Source organism: Phyllostomus discolor, chromosome 8 (assembly GCF_004126475.2).
Source record: "Phyllostomus discolor isolate MPI-MPIP mPhyDis1 chromosome 8, mPhyDis1.pri.v3, whole genome shotgun sequence".
Classification (NCBI taxonomy): domain Eukaryota; kingdom Metazoa; phylum Chordata; class Mammalia; order Chiroptera; family Phyllostomidae; genus Phyllostomus; species Phyllostomus discolor.
This window is the reverse complement of record NC_040910.2, coordinates 105557088-105579556: the sequence shown is the minus strand read 5'-3', so window position 1 is coordinate 105579556 and position 22469 is coordinate 105557088. Positions and strand designations below refer to the sequence as shown.

Below are 22469 nucleotides of genomic sequence, written 5' to 3'. Positions count from 1 at the left end.
CAAGAGCAACAAAAGAAAAGCTGGGCAAATGACATGAATAGACATTTCTCCAAGAAGAAATGGTCATTTCCCACAAATGACCAACAAGCACATGAAAAGATGCTCAATATCACTAATAATTGGGAAAATTCAAATCCAAACCATAATGACATACCAGCACACACCCACGGCTGCTCTCAGAAAACCCAACAAGTGCTGGCAAGAATGTGGAGAAATTGGAATTCTTGTGCACTGTTGGTGGGAATGGGAAATAGTGCAGTCTCTATGAAAAAGCAGTTACTCAAAAAATTAAAAATAGAATGGCCATAAAAAGTAGCAATTCCATTCCTAGGTATATACCCCAAAGAATTGAAAGCACAGTGTTGAAGAGAGATTTGCACACCCATGTTTGTGGTAGCTGTCAGAGGAGGTAATCAAGAGACTATGACTGAGCCCTGGCTGGCATAGCTCAGTGGATTGAGTGCAGGCTGTGAACCAAAGTGTCGCAGGTTCAATTCCAAGTCAGGGCACATGCCTAGGTTGCAGGCCACAGCCCCCAGCAACTGCACATTGATGTTTCTCTCTCTCTCTCTCTCTCTCTCTCTCTCTCTCTCTCTCTCCCTCCCTTCCCTCTCTAAAAATAAATAAATAAATAAATCTTTTTAAAAGAGAGAGAGAGAACATGACTGTAGGGGACTGGCTTGTTTCAGGCCGGCAAATGTGACTCAGCTCTGCATGGAAAGCCTACAGAAGCAAGGTGGTGGGCAGGAGCCAGACCTTCAAACTGAATTTTCCCGTGGGAATCAGGCCTAGAAAATGCATACTGATTGTTATGGTTTGTTCTTGCTAAAACCCCATCACCCTGGTCTAAAACAGCAAATGTGTATCATCTATCTGCAAGGTGACTCCCAAAGCCTGTGTGAATTCACCCAAGGACAGAGCTCATCAGCTCGCCGCCATTCCCCTCTGCATGTTATTTTCATTTCCTTGATTGTACCTAAAATGTAGACAACAATATTCTATGTAATAGATAATGAGTCTTTCTCTTATGTAAGCCCCAAGAAAAACAATAAAAGCCTGTCTAGGCAAGGGTCGGGGTGCTCTCCTCTTGAGGGAGTGGCCGAGGCACTCATAGACACTCTCCCCTTGAGAGGGTAGCTGTGCTGTTCCCTTTTTCTCTACAGAATTGCTGTCGCCTGTGCATTTATTTTCTCTCTCAGCCACAACAAGGCGGAACTCTGCTGGCCAGAGTCCGCCACACATGACCACTAGTTGCCCCGAGAGCTGGACCTGGGCATTCCGAGGATCCTCACTCCCTCCCCAGCATTTGGAATGTGCTCTCCACCTACCCTTCCCACAATGGAAGCTGTTCGCAAGGACACAGCCCTGAGAGAGCTGTGAGTTGCCGAGACCGCTTGGATGGTATATGGGACTAAATCCCGGGAAAGCCTCCATCTAGACTTTTAAGATTTGGCAGGCGGTTGAAGTCATCTGCTTGTCTTGCTGTGACCCAAGACAAGCCTTACAAGTAAGTTCTCATGCTTTTTAAACCTACCACCTACCAATATGGAGTGGTCTGACTCTTTCTTTGGTCTCTCCTTGCCTTTCGTGTATGGGGGCCAGTTTACAAAGCAAGAGCAGCATTAATCACATAGCCGAAAGGTGGAAGCAACGCAACTGTCCACTGATGGGTGGGTGGATAAACAGACGGTAGTGTATGCACACCATGGAATATTATTAAGCCTTAAAAAGGGAGGAAATTCGGACATATCCTACAACAGGGATGAGTCTGGAGAATATTATGCTAAGTGAAATAAACCAGTCACACACAAACCCCCCCAAATACTGTATGATTCTACTTGTATGAGGTACCAAGAGTGGTCAAATTCATCAAGATGCAGATTAGAATGGTGGTTGCCAAGGATTTGGGGCAGGGAGGGGAGAATGGGCAAGTTATCTAACGGACATAGAGTTTCTGTTTTGCAAGATAAAAAGAACTGACAATGTGAATTTACTTAACATTAGTGAGTTGTACGCTTAAAAATGGTTACGATGGTAAGCTTCATTATATGTATTTTACTACAATGAAATTGTTTAAAAATAAATATATATAGGAGACCCCAATTTTACTGCATTAGAAGCTATATGCGTATATATGCTGGTTCATTTTTGCAAAAATGGGAAGAAAGATATTGAACAATAGGTAGCAAACAATTTTTGTTTTTAATTTTTATTGTTGTTCTAGTACAGTTTTATGCCTTTTCTCCCCAGCGCTCCCCACCACCCTCCCCTGTTTTCACCCCACCCCCTTGTTACTGTCCATGTGTCCTTTATAGTTGTTCCTGCAAACCCTGAACATTGATTACCTTCTGGAATACTAGTTTTGGAAGGCATGTGTGTGTTTGGGGGAAAGGAGGGGAAAATATTAACTCTTCTGTGTATATCTTCAGACTGTTTGACTTGTTAAAATGTATATTCATTACTAGCATGTTTTTAATTTAGTAGAGTCAGAAAGCAACCTACAAGAGAAAATCAGTCATTAAGGGTCTCAGTTGGGAATTGGTTCGTTGATGATTAAAGACAAAAACACCGTCGAGGGCTCTGAGCATGCCGTAGCTCGCACACTCTGATCACAGGAACCCATGCTTCTTTTCCCCGTCGATGCTTCAGGTGAGCGCTCACGTTTTGATGACACTCATGTTAGTTACTCCAAGTCCAGACAACTTGTTTATGAAACCATGACCCTTATTTGAGTGACCACCGACGGAGGAAATGTTCAGTTTAGATAAACTCTGCCCGAAGGTTATCTAAGGACAGTTCTGACAGAGCCAGCCAGGGCAGCGAGGGGCCCAAGTCTCGTCCATCACATGACGAGCATAGAGGGGAGCTGCCTTGATTGGCTTCCATAATGAGCCTTCCCTTGACCCACAGGGCAAAGAAATATAATGAGACTTAATTGAGGATGACCAAAGCAGGCCATGAAATGCTATTTATAACTTTCTAAACAACTCGGGTATTAGCCAATCAGTGACTGACTTCGCAAATAATGACAAAGGAAAATGCTAAGTATAAGGAAAATTGGTGTCTCCTGGGACTATATAAAAGGCCAGCTGTAGAAGGTGCAGCCAAAACTCAGGAACTTAACAACATAACTCTCAGCCCAAGCCCGGACATCATGGCCTGCTGCACCACCAGCTTCTGTGGATTCCCCAGCTGCTCCTGCGGGACCTGTGGGACCTGTGGACCCAGCTGCTGCCAGCCCTGCTGCTGCCAGCCAACCTGCTGCCAGCCCAGCTGCTGCCAGCCAACCTGCTGTGGGACGGGGTGCGGGACCGGGTGTGGGACCGGCTGTGGCACTGGCTGTGGCCAGGGTTGTGGCTGTGGAGCTGTGAGCTGCCGCACCAGGTGGTGCCGCCCTGACTGCCGTGTGGAGGACACCTGCCTGCCCCCCTGCTGCGTGGTGAGCTGCACCCCCCCAACCTGCTGCCAGCTGCACCATGCCCAGGCCTCCTGCTGCCGCCCGTCCTACTGTGGACAGTCCTGCTGCCGCCCCGCCTGCTGCTGCTACTGCTGTCAGCCCTCCTGCTGCCAGCCCACCTGTTGAAAAGAAGGTTGTTGATTACTTAGGAATGAATGGAGAACCATACGAAAACTCTTGATTTCTGAGGAAATGTCTTTTACTTGGATGCTAAGTGTCATGATGTATCTAAGTCACTCAGAAATTACAAGTCTTAGGACCCTCTTGAATGTGCCGAATTAGCCCCTGAAAACATGTATCAGAGTGTCGGATCAGGGACATCCCTGTTCCATTCCCCACCTCTCCATCCCTACCTGCTTCCTCCCCAAATATCCCCTGTTAATTTCAAATAAAATGTTTGAATGTGCTAAGCAAACTGAGTTATTTTCTTTCTTCTGTCTAGAAGCTTGTCTACCTTTAGCTGAAATTCAAGAAGAGTGGATTTTTATTTTTATAATCCTGTGGCATAAGCATAAAAGTCTAAACCAGAAAGATTAAATACCAATTGCATGAGGCTTCCATCCATCAGTTAATAAATGTTCCATGTATTAAATAATGTTTGTAGTTTTTCAAATACTTACATGCTCTAGTCTATGACAATTAGGTATGAACCAATAAGGTCACTTTTTGCTAAAATTTCCTGGTCAATCAAAGCTATGGGGCTCTACCTAGATGTGACCTCCTTCCCTGTAACATACTAGGTGTTCTCTGTCATGCATGCCCGATATCTAAAACAACACGTATTACCGACTAAATAGATTTTAAAATATCGGCCAGATCCTATCAGACACTATTTTCCAACAGCACTTAGGTTTCAATTTCTATGCCTTAGTTTATTATATTCTTCCTACCAATCCCCCAATTGATCTCTAAGCTTCAACTCCCAGCACCCACCTCCACTGCCGGAAGCGTGTATGCGGTGTCTCACCGGTCTAGAGGAAAGCAGAATAAACAGCATGTAGATCCCCCGTGGGTTCCAGCATCACCATTTGTCAGACACGTGCATTAGAAATATGGGACAGCCCTGGCTGGCATAGCTCAGCGGATTGAGCGCAGGCTGCAAACCAAAGTGTCACAGGTTCGATTCCCAGCCAGGTACATGCCTGGGTTGCAGGCCATGACCCCCAGCAACCACACATTGATGTTTCTCTCTCTCTCTCTCTCTCTCTCTCTCTTTCTCTCTCTCTCTCTCCCTCCCTCCCTTCCCTCTCTAAAAAGAAATAAATAAAATCTTTAAAAAACCCCTAAAGGATAAAAAGAAAAAAAAAGAAATACGGAACAACTATGTACCTTGCACTTCCAATCGGAAAAATGTTCTCTTTATAAGTTAGCACAAATCTAGACCAAAAAATACCTTTTACTAATTAATTTTCATTTCTTAGATTATTTGTGGGCAATATACAAAAGACATGACAAAATATCAACAAATTAAGACAAGTGTTTTCCAGGTTATTTACAAGCTTCCAGAACGTACCCCTATCATTTCATTAGTGGCCGTGAAACATCGCACACAAGACAATACATGTCAGAGAAGAATAGAGTGAATGGCAGTGCATTCCTCAAAACGTCTGAACTCCAGATGTTTTTTCTGAGTCTTGGTGCAGTTACTAAATGCGCTGTAGAAAACATTTGCAGCATCTCCTGGTCTCTTCTGACAAAAACAACGCCTCTTTCAGGAGAGGTCCAAAGCAGGAAAGTTCTGTGTAATCATCGGTAAGAGATTCCGGCATCCGTGATTCACGCCTCTTACTCCACCCACACAGAATCATATCCAATAAACAGTGAGGCCCTACCAGAAGCTCCGTGCCTTATTAGGTACTTTTATATATATTATGTCATTTGGTCCACAAAAAAAGATCTTTGGCCTGAAACCCAAATAATATTCGTACATTGCAAATTGGTTGAAATAAAAGGAACTCTAACAGTAGTTTGATGTGGTGTTGGAGTGAGTGAGTCGGACACTACGTGGTGCATGATGGGAAGTACCCTTTCAATTCCGTGGGTGCCCTGATGTCCTAAATTTAGGAGAATTTACTCTATATATCTAGGAGGAAAAAATAATAGTGAAAAAGAAGGAGCACAATTATCCTCAGCCTTAGAGGTCTGACACAGCGTCCTGTGGAATAAATACCTCTCTAGAGCAAGTGTGTTGGCATGGACTAAAACAAGGGGACTGTCTGAATGTGGAAAACCACAAGCCTGTTCTGCGGACGAGAGGACCAATGTGAGGAGTCCAAATGAAACTATAAAACAAAGTAATTTCTGAACTGCTACTTATCATGTGTCGTAAGTATTTCAGTGTCAGCCAATCAGAGGCCCACTGAGGAACAAATTTAAACCAAAACAAGGAAGGTATGTTAAGAATTGTATAAATAGCAGCTGGTCAGGAGATATAAAAGGCCTGACATAGAAGTCACCACCAAAACTCCTACCAGAAACCCAAACCCCGACACCATGGCCTGCTGCACCACCAGCTTCTGTGGATTCCCCAGCTGCTCCTGTGGGCCCTGTGGACCCAGCTGCTGCCAGCCCTGCTGCTGCCAGCCCAGCTGCTGCCAGCCAACCTGCTGTGGAACCGGGTGTGGGACCAGCTATGGCACTGGCTGTGGCACTGGCTGTGGCCAGGGTTGTGGCTGTGGAGCTGTGAGCTGCCGCACCAGGTGGTGCCGCCCTGACTGCCGTGTGGAGGACACCTGCCTGCCCCCCTGCTGCGTTGTGAGCTGCACCCCCCCAACCTGCTGCCAGCTGCACCACGCCCAGGCCTCCTGCTGCCGCCCGTCCTACTGTGGACAGTCCTGCTGCCGCCCCGCCTGCTGCTGCTACTGCTGTCAGCCCGCCTGCTGCCAGCCCACCTGCTAAAGCCAGGTTGCTGATTCCCAATGGACTGGGACACAGTATCTGAACAACTTATCTCCTCGACACCCCGTGGACCACTAACAAGTTCTTAAACCTCTATTTGGGTTTCTGTTATGGGAGCTACCAAGTCGATGCGTTCGCTTTGATTCCATTCTACGATGAATACCTTGACTCCATGATGGACACAGGAGTGCTGTGAACTCACCTGATGATCATCAAATCGCTTTGGATCTGCTATTCCTGACTTCCCTGCAGGGCTGGAAATTACTGCCACGTTGTGGATTATATCCTTGAGAACTGTCCACAAGTCTAATTTTCCCCTGCTCTGTGATCTCTTCTGAGCTTCTGTTTACCTAAGAGAATTTCCAACATTAGAGGTGCCAGGTTGTAGCCAAGTGGCATTCCTCAGATGTCACCGGAGAGAATGGAAGCTCTTTACCCAACATGCAGCTTCTAAGAAGTCGACTAGTCTCTTCCATATTTCAGCATCTGATTCCATCCCTTTTTGGGGGGCGGGGATCATGGTGACCTTCCCTGTGGGCTATTTCAATTATATCTGTGTTGCAGTGTCTCCTGTCATCTCTTAATAAATGTTATTTACGAGGCAAAGAAATCACGGTCCGTGTTTGCACTTGAACATGAAATGAGTGAATTGCTTATAGCTCAAAAATGTCCGCTTGTAAGAAATACACTTGTTTCTTTTTAAAAAGCAACTGAAGCCACATACAGTGTATTCGTTCAATAAAAATGTATTGACCACCACGTCTCAGGAAGGGACTAAGGAAATAAGGAAGATCAAGAATCAATTCTCATCTTTGAAGACCTTACTATCCAGAAAAAAAAGGAACATGTGTGAGAACAGACGCCCGCCATGTGACGATGGTAGAAAAAGTCTCCCCCTACCTTAGGGACAAACACTTTTGTGACCAAAACACCCCGATGGCCCAGCTTGCGATAGGTCTGTCCACGTGAGATGTGTGTACTAGCACCTCCAAAAGCTTAAGAGAAAGATGTTAACCAATTACACATGAGAGAGAGAGAGAGAAATATTTCTTCCCTCAGAAAGGGAGTGAGGAGAAAGAAGGAGGAGAGATCTAGTCAGCAGGCCATGAGTGTCACTCTGTGACCCCTCCACGTCAAGCTGCCACATATGGCCTCTGGGACGGTCAACTTTCCCGCGAAAACCAGAGAAGGAGCTGAGCGTCATGTCTGGGTTGACTCAGGGGACGGGGAGGACAGCCAGGAGCCAGACAGAGCCAGGAGGGGGACAAGACAGGAATGGCCCAGGGACTCTCAGAAACGGTGCAGAGGCATTGGATGGAGTTTACGGCGGGAAGTAATATCTTAGGTAGGTAAACTGCAAAGAAGACAGAAGGGTCTGAAACAGGATTTCAAAAAGAAGGAGAGATCCCCTAGGGACCAGCAAGGGCCCTGCTGGGGGCAGCATCAGGGAAGACTTCACAAGGGAGGTCGCCTTTGAAGTGGGCCTTGAAGGTCATTCTTAACGGAAAAAAAAAAAAGGAGTGAGTGAAAAAGAGCCCAACCTACACACCTATTATAATGGCTCAAATCCAACGCAATGACGTCACCAAATGGCAGCAAAATGGGGCGGAGCAACAGAAACTCCGTCATTGCCGGTAGGAAAGCAAAACGGCGCAGCTGCTTTGGAGGAGGGTTCAGCTGTCTCTTCAGAGCTAAGCGGCGGGCGCACCGTGCAACGCGGCAGGTGCGCTCCCCGGGTGCGTTCGCCCGAGGGAGCTGGGAACTCATGTCCACGCGGAAGCCTGCACACGGGTGTTTCTAGCAGCGTTGTTCGTAATTGCCAAAAATTGGCAGCAACCAAAATGCCCCCCAAGAGGCGAATGAATACACGAACTCTGGTGCATGTATTCAATAGAATCCTATTCTGTGATAAAGAGAAATGATTTATCAAACCACAGAAGGACGTGGAAGGGTCTTAAATGCCTCTTGCTAGAGGTAAGAAGCCAATCTGAAGAGGCTGCGGACTATGTGGTTCCCACTGGATGATACTCTGCAAAGGGCAAAACTGTAGAGACAGGAAAAAAGCTGCCGAAGTGCCCTATCTACTCTGCCCTGCAGGCGCCTGCAGTACAATGCTATCTGCAAGATTATGAATTTAAAACATACATCACAGAAATAGAAAGACACAGGCCTGGCCTAAGAAATCCAATGGAAGCTGGCCGCAAGGCTCTGAAAAAGTTCCCTTTCCTGAGATGAGGTGCACGCACTGCTGGCGCCCCCACCTCCTCCTCACCCCGACTCTCCCTCCTGCTTTACCCACAGATGCGGCTCCTGGAGCTACGAAACCCCAGGGAATGGAAGGGACACTCATCCTGACCCACTCGAGTCTGTAAACCAACGCTAGCGACTGTCTACCTGTGAGAACGGTGAGTCCTTGATCGAGTCGGTATCTGTCGGCTTTTCCAGAACTGGAAATCTCAAACATCCCTGACGGCTGCACTCTGCAAAGTGGCAACTTCCTGTGTACGACAGCTACAAGGGTTTCAGGTGCATAAGCACTGTACTGATGGAAAAGGACGTCAGTTCCCAGTGACAAATCCTAAAGCAAAAGTGGGGGAGCGTTTTTACTGAAGTCCATTGACCATAATATGAGTAGATGGATAGCAAAAAAAAAAAAAAGGAGAAAATATGGAGGGGTGGGTTTAGGTAATAAAGGATGGAGAAAAGAACAAGAAGAAGAGAAAAATGCAAAATAGAGGGGGAAAAGAAAAACAGAAAAAAGCCACAGTGGAAAAGGCTAGGGACAAGAGGCAGAAAAGGAGGCAGAATGATGGGGAAGACACGCAGGAGGGAGAAGAAGGTGGGGACCTCGCTGAGTTCCACACGCAGGGCCACGCGCTAAAGAGACCTCCCGTGAACTTTGCTTCACTTAACACTAAGGTCAGTCCCACGGCATAGGGACTGGTATCCTGCCTTGCACAGGAGGAAGATGAGTGTAAATAAAGCTTTAAAAAAGGAAGACTGAACCCAATTCTGTCTGATGCCAAAACTCATAGAAAATGAAATTAACGAACTGGATATAAAGAGAAGGGCAGGGAAATTCAGCAAATTTAAAGATGGCTTTTGTGGAAACTGTGGTTTCCAGAATAAGTTCCTCTCTGTGCCAGTTGTAAGGCTATTGCCTCTTAGCCCACCTGGATAATCCAGGATACTCTCCATATTTCAAAGTCAACGAATTTCTAACCTTAATTACATCTGCAAAGTCCCCTTTGTTCTGTAACGTATTCATGGGTGTGGAACCAGGGCTCAGAGTTCAAGGAGTGAAAATTCTGCCTACCACAGGGATTATTAGACACTAGATTGACACTAATTTCTAGAGACCCAAAATGTTACTCCAGTCCACTAAGGAAAGTGGTGCCTTATGGTGGCCAGGTGATAGTTAAAGTAGAGAGGGGGAGAGAGAGAGAGAAAGAGAGAGAACATCAATGTGCAGTTGCTGGGGGCCATGGCCTGCAACCCAGGCATGTGCCCTGACTGGGAATTGAACCTGCGACACTTTGGTTCGCAGCCCGCGCTCAATCCACTGAGCTACACCAGCCAGGGCTAGATTTTATTTATTTGTTTTTAGACTGAGGGGAAGGGAGGGAGAGAAACACCGATTGGTTGTTACTTGCAGGCACCCTGACTGGGAACTGAACCTGCAACCCAGGCATGTGCTCCGACCAGGAATTAAACCGGTGACCTTTTGCTTTGTGGGATGATGGCACTTCAAGCCATTTACCAATAACCTGAAAAAGACAGTACCACTGTGGACTCAGGCCTTTCAGAAAAGATTAAATCACCCCCACCAGGTAAAGAAGCCCAAGCAGCTGAGGTCCTGGCTGAGGGTAAGGAAGATGATGAAATGGGGAGAGGGAGAAGACAGTCATAAATATTAACTACAGCCCTGTAACCAATAGAAAGAGGGATTGTAGAAACTATGTATCTTTTCTTCCTTGTTTTTCTTCTCTTTTTTCCTCCCCAGCAAGCCTGGGGGTGGGGGTTGGACTGCAGCCTCCCTGTAGGGAGAGGGTGTGTCCCCCCCACCCCTGCAGACTCAGCCCATTTAGCTTTGCAGTTAAGAAAGCTCCACAGTTCCTATTTAAAAAAAAAAAAAAGAAAACCTTCCCTGTGAGGCGGGGCTGTGCCAGGGAGACCAGACAGCAGCCGCTGTGTCGTTAATTACTGACTTATCCTCCAAACCCTCACTCTGGCTTAAGAAACATGCTTTCCATCATGATTGTTCAAATTTCACTGAATATCTACTTTCCCTACCAGCCTCATTTTAGTGAGCACACATTCTATCTTACTTAACTTGGTGTAATTCTCCGCTGCTAACTGCATATTCCATAGCTTATTCGAATACGTGAGAGTTCAACTGAGGGCCTAAGATCCCCAAGAAAAACAGGCCACACTTCCAGGCCGCGGAAGCGAGGCCGAGCTTGCAAATGTGCCGTGTGACTCAGCGCTGTGAGGTCCGCTCCAGCGTGTTGCAATGGGAACACACACATCCGAGTGATGGAGGGCGGAAGGGTCACCCCCCTTTGGGTCCTATACAGCGACACAACTGTAGCCAATATCAGCTGTCGTCAAGAGGCAAAACATTACCCGTTTTTAAAAAGAAATCCAAACTGAGACTAATTTTCAGTGCAGGCTAATGCACTGGCCAGAGCTGTACCAATCTCCACGGTAACCTCGCACCGGAAAAAACGTCCTGGTGCCACTGGAAAGCTCCCCCAAGTCCGCCACTCCGCCCAAACCCAGACCCCTCTCCCCGCACGCTCAGCGAAGTGGACATTCTGCAAGGAAAGCAGTTTCATTGATGGCCGTCCTGACACCAGTCTTTCCGTCTTCCAGTCTGCGTGAAAAAGGAGTTCACCAGAAATTTCAAAGATTGTGCCAGTCAAGAAATAAAGACCAACTGCTAGCCCTGGCTGGCATAGCTCAGTGGATTGAGCGCGGGCTGCAAACCAAAGTGTCGCAGGTTCGATTCCCAGTCAGGGCACATGCCTGGGTTGCAGGCCATGACTCCTAGCAACCGCACATTGATGTTTCTCTCTTTCTCTCTATCTCCCTCCCTTCCCTCTCTAAAAATAAATAAATAAAGTCTTTTAAAAAAAAAGACCAATTGCTTTGACTCGCAGGCATTTTTATTGGGAGGCTTTTGTGAAGGGATGAAGCGCTCCATCAAGCTGAAGAAAACTGAGTTGCCTTCGATTGCGAAACCTCCCAACACTGACACGGCTGCCGATGCGGGCGATGCCGCCGTCATGGGAGGATTTTCCCGACGGCGGCCCAGAAATCCACCCAGGTGCTCGGAGGCGGATGTTGGTAAGTCACACGGAGGCTCACAACACACCGTGACTAACGCCCATGAAAGTGACCTTTTATCTTGGTCTGGGAACCCCGCAGGAAGTACGCCTTTCACGTGTGTATGGGAGCACCCCACATCTTCAGCCCTGCCCCCCTCTCGGGCTGCAGGCTGCTCACACTCTCTGCAGGCCCCCACACTGAGTTCGTCTTTGCCCCCTTCCCTGCCACCCTAGATGGCAGCTTTGGGGGTCGGAGTGCCCTCTCACCTACGGGGAAATCTGAGACCTAAACGTGGTCCTTCACCACGCTCTTGATCAGCACCTCCTACCACCTCTACTTGCAAAAATGCCCCCCAAACTCAACCGCCCTCTCCCACCTGTACCACATACTTGTTAGGCCTGTTTCCACGCTGGCCCCGCCGCAGTTCATTTTCCACGGAACAGACCTCACATCTCATGGCTTCCTGCCGTAAATCAGCCAGTGGCGTATCACTGCCCTTAGCGTAAAAGCTCAGCTCTGTAGAACCACCTGCACATTCCTACAAGGCCTGGCACCCCCATGCCTCCTCAACCCCATCCCCTAATTCACCACTCCCTCTCTCTCCCTCTACTCCAGCCCCCGGGGTGGGGTGGGGGGGAGACCGTCTGCCCACCCCAGCCAAAGCAGACACTCTCCCTGCACCACCGCCCCGTCACTCTCTGTCCTTTTACTCCACTTTATTTTCTTCTGGCACGTGCCACTGTCTGAAGTTCTTATTTATTCATTGTTTCATGTACTTTTCTGTCCCCCCACTCTGGAATGAACACGGTGACTGTAGGACCCTATCTGACCTGGTTCTTTCTGCTTGGTTCTTTCTTTGTGGAACTCCTTTTGGGAAATCCTACACTGTCGAACTTCTAAATGGCCCAGTGCAACTAGCCTTTGGGTCATAAGCTCCATTCATAATGCAACGGGTAGAACTTTACAGGACCTCCATCACTATCATTCGTCCATGGAAGTCTCAACTTGCATCCACACGCCCCCGCCAAGTTCCCGATCAAATCACATGCAAAGGGGAAGGAGACTAAACGATCTGTTCCAGCTCTGTAAGAAAGTGCCTCTTGACACAGAACCGGAATCTCGTTCGCAGCAGGTTCCATCCACTCACCTAAAGCCAGCTTCTTGGAGCTACAAAGAATAAATCTACAAATCTTATCACTTCTTCAGCCAGAAAGCCGAAGTGATCACATGGAACCTTTGCTGGTAGAAGAGCCACCAAGAAACCTACTCATTTCTTCCTCTGAAAAGGAGATGAGGAAACGTGGCAGTGACGTGCAGGTCCCCCGCATGCCGGGCCGTCATTAGGGACGTGCAGCGATTAGACGATAATCACCCGGGGCCTTTGAAGACAGAGACAAAATGCTCGCACAGTGACGGAGCTGCCGGAAGAGCCACAATCTGACAGCAAAACAAACTAACCCCCTTTTATGAGGTGAGGCATGTGTCTTTAGGTAATAAACACTTAAGTCATTAGATGGTTTTTATGGAGATAGCTATAAACTGAAACATGGGGAAAAAATCTTGCTCACAGGCTGACGCCCAGGGAGGGGGTATATAAGAGCCTGAGCAGAAGAGACCAGCATCGAGACACCAAGAGACTTCTCTTCTCAACCCAACAGAAACCCAAGTGTCAACGCCATGGCTTGCTGTGCCCCCTGCTGCTGCAGCGTCCCCACCGGCCCCGCCACCACCATCTGCTCCTCTGACAAATGCTGCCGCTGCGGCGTCTGCCTGCCCAGCACCTGCCCACACGACATCAGCCTCCTGCAGCCCACCTGCTGTGACACCTGCCCCCCGCCCTGCTGCATGCCTGACACCTACGTGCCCACCTGCTGGCTGCTCAACTCCTGCCACCCCACTCCCGGGCTGTGCGGGATCAACCTGACCACCTACGTGCAGCCTGGCTGCGAGAGCCCCTGCGAGCCCTGCTAAGCCGCCACATCCCTGCACGGGTTCAGGCCGTGCCCCCCGCCGTGCTCCACATCGCCCAGCCGTCAGCACGCACCGCCACCTACAGCAAGCCGACTCTGTCCCCATTCCCTGGGCCATGCTTTCGTGAACCGGCCCAACTTCTGACTCCTTTCCTCCTTTGGGGAGAGTGGGAGACCTTTTCCCCGTCCTTTAGGCTATTTTACTGCTCACTGAGAAATGACCATTTTGACTACTCATTAATAAACTTCATTCTGGCTTAGCAAATACGGCCTTGTGATTATTTATTCCATGTTGCCTCTTCGGGAGAGCAGAATGCCTCCCTAAACCTGAACAGCACGCCATCCTGCTATCCAGGATTTACCCCTAGCAGAATGAGAGATCTCATCGTGGATTCACTGAAAAATTAGGTACTGGCTCTTGGTGTAAGTTAAAAAGTAAAAAACCCAGTAGGTCATTTTATAGGATCCATTTTTAAATTTTATTTATTTTTTTCTTGAGAGAGAGAGAGAAAGAGAGATTGATTTGTTTTTCTACCCACCCATGCATTCATTGGTTGCTTTTTGTGTGTGCCCTGACCGAAGATTGAACTCACAACCTTGGCACACGGGACAAATGCTATAACCAGCTGGGACCCTGGCTAGTGCCTTGTAGGATCTTTTTATTCAATAAATATATTTTTAAGAGAACCACTGTGCCAGGCACTATGCTAGAGTCTAGAGATTAATATAATGTTTTTAAAATATTTTATTTTAATACCTATTACCCCTAAAATTGATTTTCTTTCTTCCTTAACTGACAAAACAAATTGATCACTGCCGACATGTGGAAATAATTTTGACTCTTCTAGTCATAGTCATCAATGAAATACCAAGTTCAAAATGCTAGGCAACTTTGGGAAATATGCATGTGTGTACACACACACACACACACACACACAAACACATATAGTCTTTATATATGTTGTCTTCTAGGAAAAGCAATTTGGAATGAATATGAGGATTTACTGAGTATTCCTTATTTCTACAAATTAGGCTTGGCTTACATTAGTCATAACTATTTTTAGAAGTTTACGAGTCCAAATGACACGTAACAGCATGCCATTGAAATACGCTGGAAATAGGCTATAGTGCCGTCTTCTCTGTTCACCAGAAAGAGTCACACAATTAGGGAGTAAAAACACACACTTCCTCCTACAGCAAAACCTGTATGAGGACCATTAACTCATCCCCTTCATTGTCCTGGAAAAATCCACGAGCTGTAAGGTTTTTGCAGACGTCCCCGGAGTGCCGTCTAGTTGCGTGTGTTCTTGGGCTGGCCTTGGGACTGCGGGCCGTTCGCTTCCGTCTCAGACTCTGTTTGCTCATTGCCCTCCCTTCTGTGCTTCTGTCTCCGGGTTCCTGGGAGGATCGGGTGACCCCACGTGCCCACAGCAGCTGTCCGAGGCACAGTGAGAGACTCGACCATTACTGCCGCACACTGGTCCCCAACTTTCTTACAGAAGGCATCCTTTTATTTCCTGGAAAAAAATTAATTTTCCAAATGTCTTTTTAAAGTAATAATTTAGTCACTCTTTCATTTGTGTTCATAAATGCATTTATAAGTATCAATGAGGTTTTAGGATTAATATTACTATTGTGACTGTGCCAAGTACCTGTGTTGTAGTCAAAAGCAAAGAAGTTTGATATTTTGACACATCTTTGTTGGGGATAAATATTTAGACTTTATTTTTAATACTACCACTGTGGGCCTGTGGCATTCCAGGGCCCTCGGCTGGTTCAAAAGCCCCACTTGGAAGCCAGGAACGGGCAGCCTAGCCCTGGCTCTGTCTCGGGCGGCCGCTGTGACTCTGAGCTGTTACTTGATCTCTTTGGGTCTCAGGTCTTAGGTCAGTAAAATGAGCCAGAGGACCAGATCCTCTCTAAAGTCAGTTTGGTTTTGACATTCTACGGTTCTAGGTTATCCCGAAGCATTTTAAGTAACAAGTATTCCATGTCACTAACCGATCCCATCCCACCTTATTACTTTTACTGCTTTCATTCATAAGGGCTAACATTTGGTGAACCTCCTGGCCACTCAGGTAGGTGCTTTATGTGCGTTATCTCATTTATTTCTCATAAAAACACCAAGAGGTGTCTACTATTATCCTCCCCGTTTTACAGGTGAGGAAACTGAGGCTGAACGTTACTAGCCAAAGTTACATAAACAAGAAGTGACAGAGCAGGGATTCAACCTAGAACTGCCTGAATCCAAAATCCCTTCCCTTTCCACTTCACCCAAGTGTGTGCCTCCTTGGCAGACAGATGCCTGGTTACACATGGCTCTGTTCACCCGGAAGAAAGCGTGTGTGTGCCACTTGGCCGTGCACTCTCTACCAACCCTCTGAGCTGTGTATCGGGTGGTACATAGCAACTCAGCTTTCTCTGTGCTTTAAGACAAAATTAGTGTATACCCTGAATCTATGAAAAAAAGAATATTTACATCTCTAAGGTGAAAGCAAGTCATCTTTCTTCAAAGTCAGACTTTAAATACTGATTAACCATGTCCGCACAGGAAAAACACCAGCTGGGTGTTTACCCTTGCATCAAAATGCAGAATCTTTGGCAACTCCAACACATTTTCGATTTTCTGATAAGTTTGAATAACCTCGTCCAAGATAAACACAAACTACTCAAGGTTAATCATTATTTATCCCCGATACTAGAACAGAAAACCAAGCCATTTCATTTTTCTTTCACGTTGTTTCTGGCAGCCTTCCCCCTGCCTTCGCCAACTGCAGGCTGATCCACACCCTGATGGCCGCACCCCTGGTTACAGCCGCAGTTTCCCAGCTGTCCCTTTTCCTTCCCTACAACGTTTTGATTTTTTAAAATTTATTCTATTTTTTTCCATTACGCTTTAGTCACTTTATAAGCCCCTCCCTCTGCAATCACCACACTGTTGTCCGTGTCCAGGAGTCCTTTTCCTTTTTGCTCAATCCCTGCACCTCCCCTCCCCCCACCCCTTAGTCATCATCCTGCTCTCCATCCATGAGTCTGTCTCTACTTTGCTTGTTAGTTCAGTTTGTGCATTAGAATCCACATATGACTGAAACCGTATGGTATTTGTCTTTCTCTAAATGGCTTATTTCACTTAGCATAATGTTCTCCAGGTCCATCTAAACTGTCACAAAGGGTAAAATTTTCTTTTTTTTTTCAGCTGAGTAGTATTCCATTGTGTAAATGTCCCACAGTTGTTTTATCCACTCATCTACTGATAGACACTTGGGCTGCTTCCATATCTTGGTGATTGTAAATAACGCTGCAATGAACATAGGGGTGAGTACGTTCTTTCGAATTAGTGTTTTGGCTTCCTGCATATATATGAGGTCTGTCCAGAAACTATCAGGTCATACAATGATGCCTCGGTCCCCTTCAAAGTGGGCACCTGGGACCTCACACAGTTCTCCCAAAGGCCATCAGCTGCCCTATTGTATTTTTCTGAATCTCATCGACAGGTGGAAATCTCTTCCCTTTCAAAGTTGATTTTAGTTTTGGGAAAAGCAAGAAGTTCCAGGGCACCAACTCTGGGCTGTAGGGGGGCTGAGTCTCCTTGGTGATTTGATGTTTTGCCAAAAAACTGCACAAGACGTGATGCATGAGTGGGCGCATGTTGTGATGAAGCTGCCAATCACCAGTTGCCCACGGCTACGGCCTTCTGAGTTATCCAGATAGATTCCTCAGAGGAATGTTCAAGCTTAACGCAAAATCTGATGCAGATTCATTGCTCTACTCATTCAGTCATTTTGAATGTGACGGCCACACAGTACACATGCTCACTCAACAGCGTCTACCGCCCCACCGACTAGTGCAGTGGAGTCATCATTGTTCACACATGTGCATTCCGGTCCACTCTCCTTGGCTGGCAGGTTACATCCCTATCATGCAAGCCATTCTCCTTTTGTTAACAATGACTGGAGAGACCTCATTTTCCCAGAAGTAGGTTTGCTGGGTCAAAAGGCAGATCCATTTTTAATTTTTTGAGGTATCCCCATGTCACTTTTTATAGTGGCTGCACCAGTCTGCATTCTCACCAACAGTGCAAAAGTGTCCCCTTTCTCCACATCCTCGCCAGCACTTGTTGTTTATGAGATGATATCTCATTGTGGTTTTCATTTGCATTTCTCTGATGATTAGTGACATCGAGCATCTTTTCATATGTCTTATGGCCATCTGTATGTCCTCTTAGGGGAAGTGTCTATTCAGGTCCTTTGACCATTATTTAATTAGGTTGCTTTTTTTTTGATGTGGAGTATTGTAAGTTCTTTATAAATCTTGCATATTTACTGACATTGATAAGGGGTTAACAACACCACCTTTGGAAACTCACTATAGTTTTATTAAGAATAATAAAAAGAGGTTTTGTTTTATTCCATTCTGTCACCTTGCTCCCTCAATAGAACCTGAATTATGTCATCAATAAATAAGGCAAATACCTCTGAGATGCATATTTCACAGCCTCTGAAACTATAGCTGAATTATCACTTTATAATACCCATAATTTACCCATAATTTACGTAAGGTTTGGCAGGCCAGGACCCAGTGAAGGTAAAATGTAATCATCTCATGACAAAAATGACACGTCTATGAGTCAAAAACATGATTACTTTAATAAGGGCAGGAACTCCTACTGAACAAGAAAATGCCAAAGTGATTAGAGAATCTTAGTGGAAAGAGTGGCATAAACAAAAAGAAGTGGCCTTCTGATTGGGCCAACACCCAACCCGGGACAGTATATAAGAGCCGCAAAGCCAGAGGAGATATTTGCATCTCAGAAACCTCATCTTTCTTTCTGAGAACCCTAAGCACACCAGATCCCCCCGCCATGGCTTGCTGTGCCCCCTGCTGCTGCAGCGTCCCCACCGGCCCCGCCACCACCATCTGCTCCTCTGACAAATGCTGCCGCTGCGGAGTCTGCCTGCCCAGCACCTGCCCACACACCATCTGGCAGCTGGAGCCCACCTGCTGCGACAACTGTCCCCCACCTTGCCACATTCCTCAGCCCTGCGTGCCCACCTGCTTCCTGCTCAACTCCTGCCAGCCCACCCCAGGCCTGGAGACCATCAACCTCACCACCTTCACGCAGCCCTGCTGTGAGCCCTGCCTCCCCAGCTGCTGCTGACCGGTGGCTGCTGCGCTCCACGCCTGACGATGATGAACCCAAAAGCTGTCTGTGTAGCGCTCACTCGTCTCGGTAGTTCATCAGGTGTCAAGGCAGACCAGATGGCCCAAATGTGGGAAACCCACCTTTCGTTTTAATGGAAAATAAAAATAAATTGTTATGGCTATTTGGCTGAATTATCATTTGGTTCATTTGGGCAAGTGAGTATCATCCACTATCAAAATATATTGGCATCTGTAGGACCTCAGACACCATTTTTGTGGTCACATGGCTTCTTGGATCCCATTTCTCACACTGGGTATTTTCACAGAGGAAAAACATTCTTGATGGGTTTTCCAATAAACTTCATTCTTCTGGCAAGGTGTGTTCTTTGTGTGTGTTAGAGTTTTGGGTATATTTCTTTCATTTGTAAAGAAAGATAAAGATAAGGTGATTATTTTACTTTTTGAAAGAAGACTGTGTTGGAGAGGAATGACCAGAACTTGCTTACCAACATGGCCTGCTCACTTCAAATTGGTTATTTAAAAAAAAAGATTTTATTTATTTATTTTTAGAGAGGGAAGGGAGGGAGGGAGAGAGAGAGAAATATCAATGTGCAGTTGCTGGGGGTCATGGCCTGCAACCCAGGCATGTACCCTGACTGGGAATCAAACCTGCGACACTTTGGTTCGCAGCCCGCTCTCAATCCACTGAGCTACGCCAGCCAGGGCCAAATTGGTTATCTTTTATCTTCACCTTTTCTCTCCTACTTCCGCAGACCAGTACAATTTGGGGGGTGAGCCAACATTTATTGACCCACACTTTGCCAGGTAAAACACCTGTACCAACTCATATAATCCTTTGAATAGCACTAATAGATGAGAAAAATGAAGCTTTAAGAGTTTCCAACATTCCCCAAGTCATTAAGTCAGTTACGAAGAAAACCAGAATGCAGGTCCTTGCAAGTGTGACCTGAAAGTCCAATTATTTTTACCGCATCACAGAGCTGCCAGTACTAATAGAACCAGAAGCTTTATGAATACAGTTATGATATTAACTTAAAATACACGTGACAAATAAAAACTGTAGGAATTTTAACAAAATCATCATATCCAGTTGTAATAGAAAAAGATATGTTGGCTCATAGATTAAAAGTGATAGGTGCTGGCCCTAGCTGGCATAGCTCAGTGGATTGAGCACGGGCTGCGAACCAAAGTGTCACAGGTTTGATTCCCAGTCAGGGCACATGCCTGGGTTGCAGGCCATGACCCCCAGCAACCGCACATTGATGTTCTCTCTCTCTCTCTATCTCCCTCCCTTCCCTCTCTAAAAATAAATAAATAAAATCTTTTTAAAAAAAGTGATAGGTGCTCCGTTCTGAGATCTGGGGCGTTTAGTGGGCCCTGGTTTTCCCTTAGCGAGAACTTCGGGGGCTCAACTGCAGTGGCAGGGTGCTAGGAACGCATCTCCCTATCCGCCCCCATCCTCAGCCCAGGTTCTACCCCAGCAAGCGACAGAATGCCAGCACTTTTTGGCCGTAAGCTGAGAACTAGAGCTAAAACCCTGACTCAACACGATTTAATCTACTACTTCATTTTACTACTTTTCACCAACCTGCTGCATTTTTCTTGTGCAGATTACCCTTGGTAATATGACATATTATGTATATCATTACATACATGTGTGTGCAATGTTACATCCATGTAACACCTATGTAAGCACACACGGCAAAATCTGAAGAAGTACCGAGCTAAAGCTGAAAGAATGCGTGTGGCAAAGGAAAAGGCAGGGCAAGGAAGGGGAGAAGCAAGTGCCTTCCAGCAGACGTGGTTTTTTCTTTTTAAAGATTTTATTTATTTTTAGGGAGGGGAGAGAGAGAAAGAGAGAGGCATCAATGTGCAGTTGCTGGGGGTTATGGCCTGCAACCCAGGAATGTACCCTGGCTGGGAATCGAACCTGGGACACTTTGGTTCCCAGCCCGTGCTCAATCCACTGAGCTACGCCAGCCAGGGCAGCAGACGTGTTTTTAAATGTCCTCAGCGTGACTTCCGGTCAAGACAGCAGAGGAGGTAAACGGGGGCACTCGTGTCCCCCTGACCACATCAGAAGTACGGCTAGCCTACAGGACAGCCGTCACTGAGAACCACCTGCAGTCCAGCTGAACAGACGTCTTGTAACTAAGAACATACGGCAGAAACCGCACAGAGACTGGCAGGAGGGGCGGAGACTCGGAAGGAGCTGGTTCCACACCCACGTGAGGCGGCGAAGGAAACATGCTGAGACATTAGAAAAAAAAAAAGAATGAAGTCCTGCCATTTGCGACAGCGTGGCTGGACCTGGAGGGCATGGCACTAAGATAAGTCAGACAGAGAAGGACAGACACCAGGATCTCACTCACGTGCCAATCAAAAGAGCAAAATAAATGACCGAACAAAACAGAAACAGACTCACAGAGAACAATCTGACGGTTGTCAGAGGGGCGGGGGCTGGAGAGCTGGGTGAAAAAGGTAAAGGGATTAAGAAATACAAATGGGCAGTTACAAAAGAGTGACACGGATGCAAAGTACAGCACAGGGAATATAGTCAATAATATTGTAATGACCGCGTGTGGTGCCAGGTGGTTATCAGATTCATTGGGTTGATTGCTTCATACGTTATATAAATGTTTAATCACTGGGCTGTACACCTGAAACTGGGCATGTGCTAATATAGTATTGTATGTCAGCTGTAACTGAAAAATAAATTATTTTAAAAAGTAAAAGATAAAAAATAAATGTCCTCGGTGTGCCCGTCTGCCTCTCCAGAGGAGAATTTCTCAGAGGATTTCACAGGCTCATGAGCAGCACGTCCTCAAATGCACAGAACTGCGAAGCAGCGAGGGAGATGCAACGCAACCCGGGATGCGGTCAACAGGGAATTCGGGCCATTTACTCGCTCACTTGGCCGACACTCCTTGAGTGCTTTCCCTGTGCCAGGAACCGTATCCGTGCTAAGAATGATGAAGATAAAAGACGTGATTACGTAAGGTTCCCTCACAAATCCCTCAAATCTGGTGAAGTGCTTACAATCATGACTTATGTGCTCTATACATGGTGAATGAGTATAATTATAGCACGGTGTGATTTCTGCTGTGACTGAGCGGTGAGCAGCCAGGATGCAAACACGCACCCAGAGTAACCGAAGCCTGGACCTGGTGATTCAGCATCGGGGTAAGGCGTGCTTATGGGAAGCTCTGTGCTCCCCAGGGCTGAGCATTAAATGATGATGAGGCAGAAGGGGTGGGGAGCGGTTGTCCCAGACGGAACAGCGCTCACTAACTCACGGGCATGTGGACGATGGGGAGGGGAGGATGAGGCGAGCAGGAGAGAAGCAATGCAAAGACCCCGGGGGAGGGGGCTCCCCAGATGAAGAAGTTTACAGTGAAACCTTGAAGCAATGAGAGATTTGAGCCAGGCAACCAACAATGACATTTTACTTCTGTTTCTTTGTATTGCCAGTCTCTAGCCTTTGCCTTCGCTGTCACAGACACTCCTACTGCCTATAGAATGGTACCATTACACCTGGGCACGTGCTAGTGTGTGTGTGTGTGTGTGTGTGTGTAGATTTTCAAAGTTCATCTAATCAGGAATCCCAGTGTTTTCCCTGCATTTGCTTAAAGGAAATAGCTACCCTTTGT

The 22469-nt window shown here is 46.7% G+C and overlaps 4 protein-coding genes across 4 annotated transcripts; all 4 read left to right on the top strand.

Moving 5' to 3' along the window:
- The first annotated feature begins 3154 nt into the window (after window positions 1-3154).
- On the top strand, window positions 3155-3583 carry LOC114504137 (keratin-associated protein 9-3-like). The gene has a single exon (XM_028521828.1). It carries the CDS (start codon window positions 3155-3157, stop codon window positions 3581-3583), a length of 429 nt encoding a protein of 142 aa, XP_028377629.1.
- A 1358-nt stretch (window positions 3584-4941) lies between these two features.
- On the top strand, window positions 4942-7145 carry LOC114504131 (keratin-associated protein 9-3-like). The gene has a single exon (XM_036033894.1). It carries the CDS (start codon window positions 5951-5953, stop codon window positions 6353-6355), a length of 405 nt encoding a protein of 134 aa, XP_035889787.1. The 5' UTR covers window positions 4942-5950; the 3' UTR covers window positions 6356-7145.
- Window positions 7146-13069: 5924 nt separating this feature from the next.
- Window positions 13070-13657, top strand: LOC114504135 (keratin-associated protein 3-1). The gene has a single exon (XM_028521826.2). It carries the CDS (start codon window positions 13364-13366, stop codon window positions 13655-13657), a length of 294 nt encoding a protein of 97 aa, XP_028377627.1. The 5' UTR covers window positions 13070-13363.
- Window positions 13658-18293: 4636 nt separating this feature from the next.
- Window positions 18294-18977, top strand: LOC114504144 (keratin-associated protein 3-3). Its single transcript, XM_028521836.2, has one exon. It carries the CDS (start codon window positions 18518-18520, stop codon window positions 18812-18814), a length of 297 nt encoding a protein of 98 aa, XP_028377637.1. The 5' UTR covers window positions 18294-18517; the 3' UTR covers window positions 18815-18977.
- The last annotated feature ends 3492 nt before the right edge of the window (window positions 18978-22469 follow it).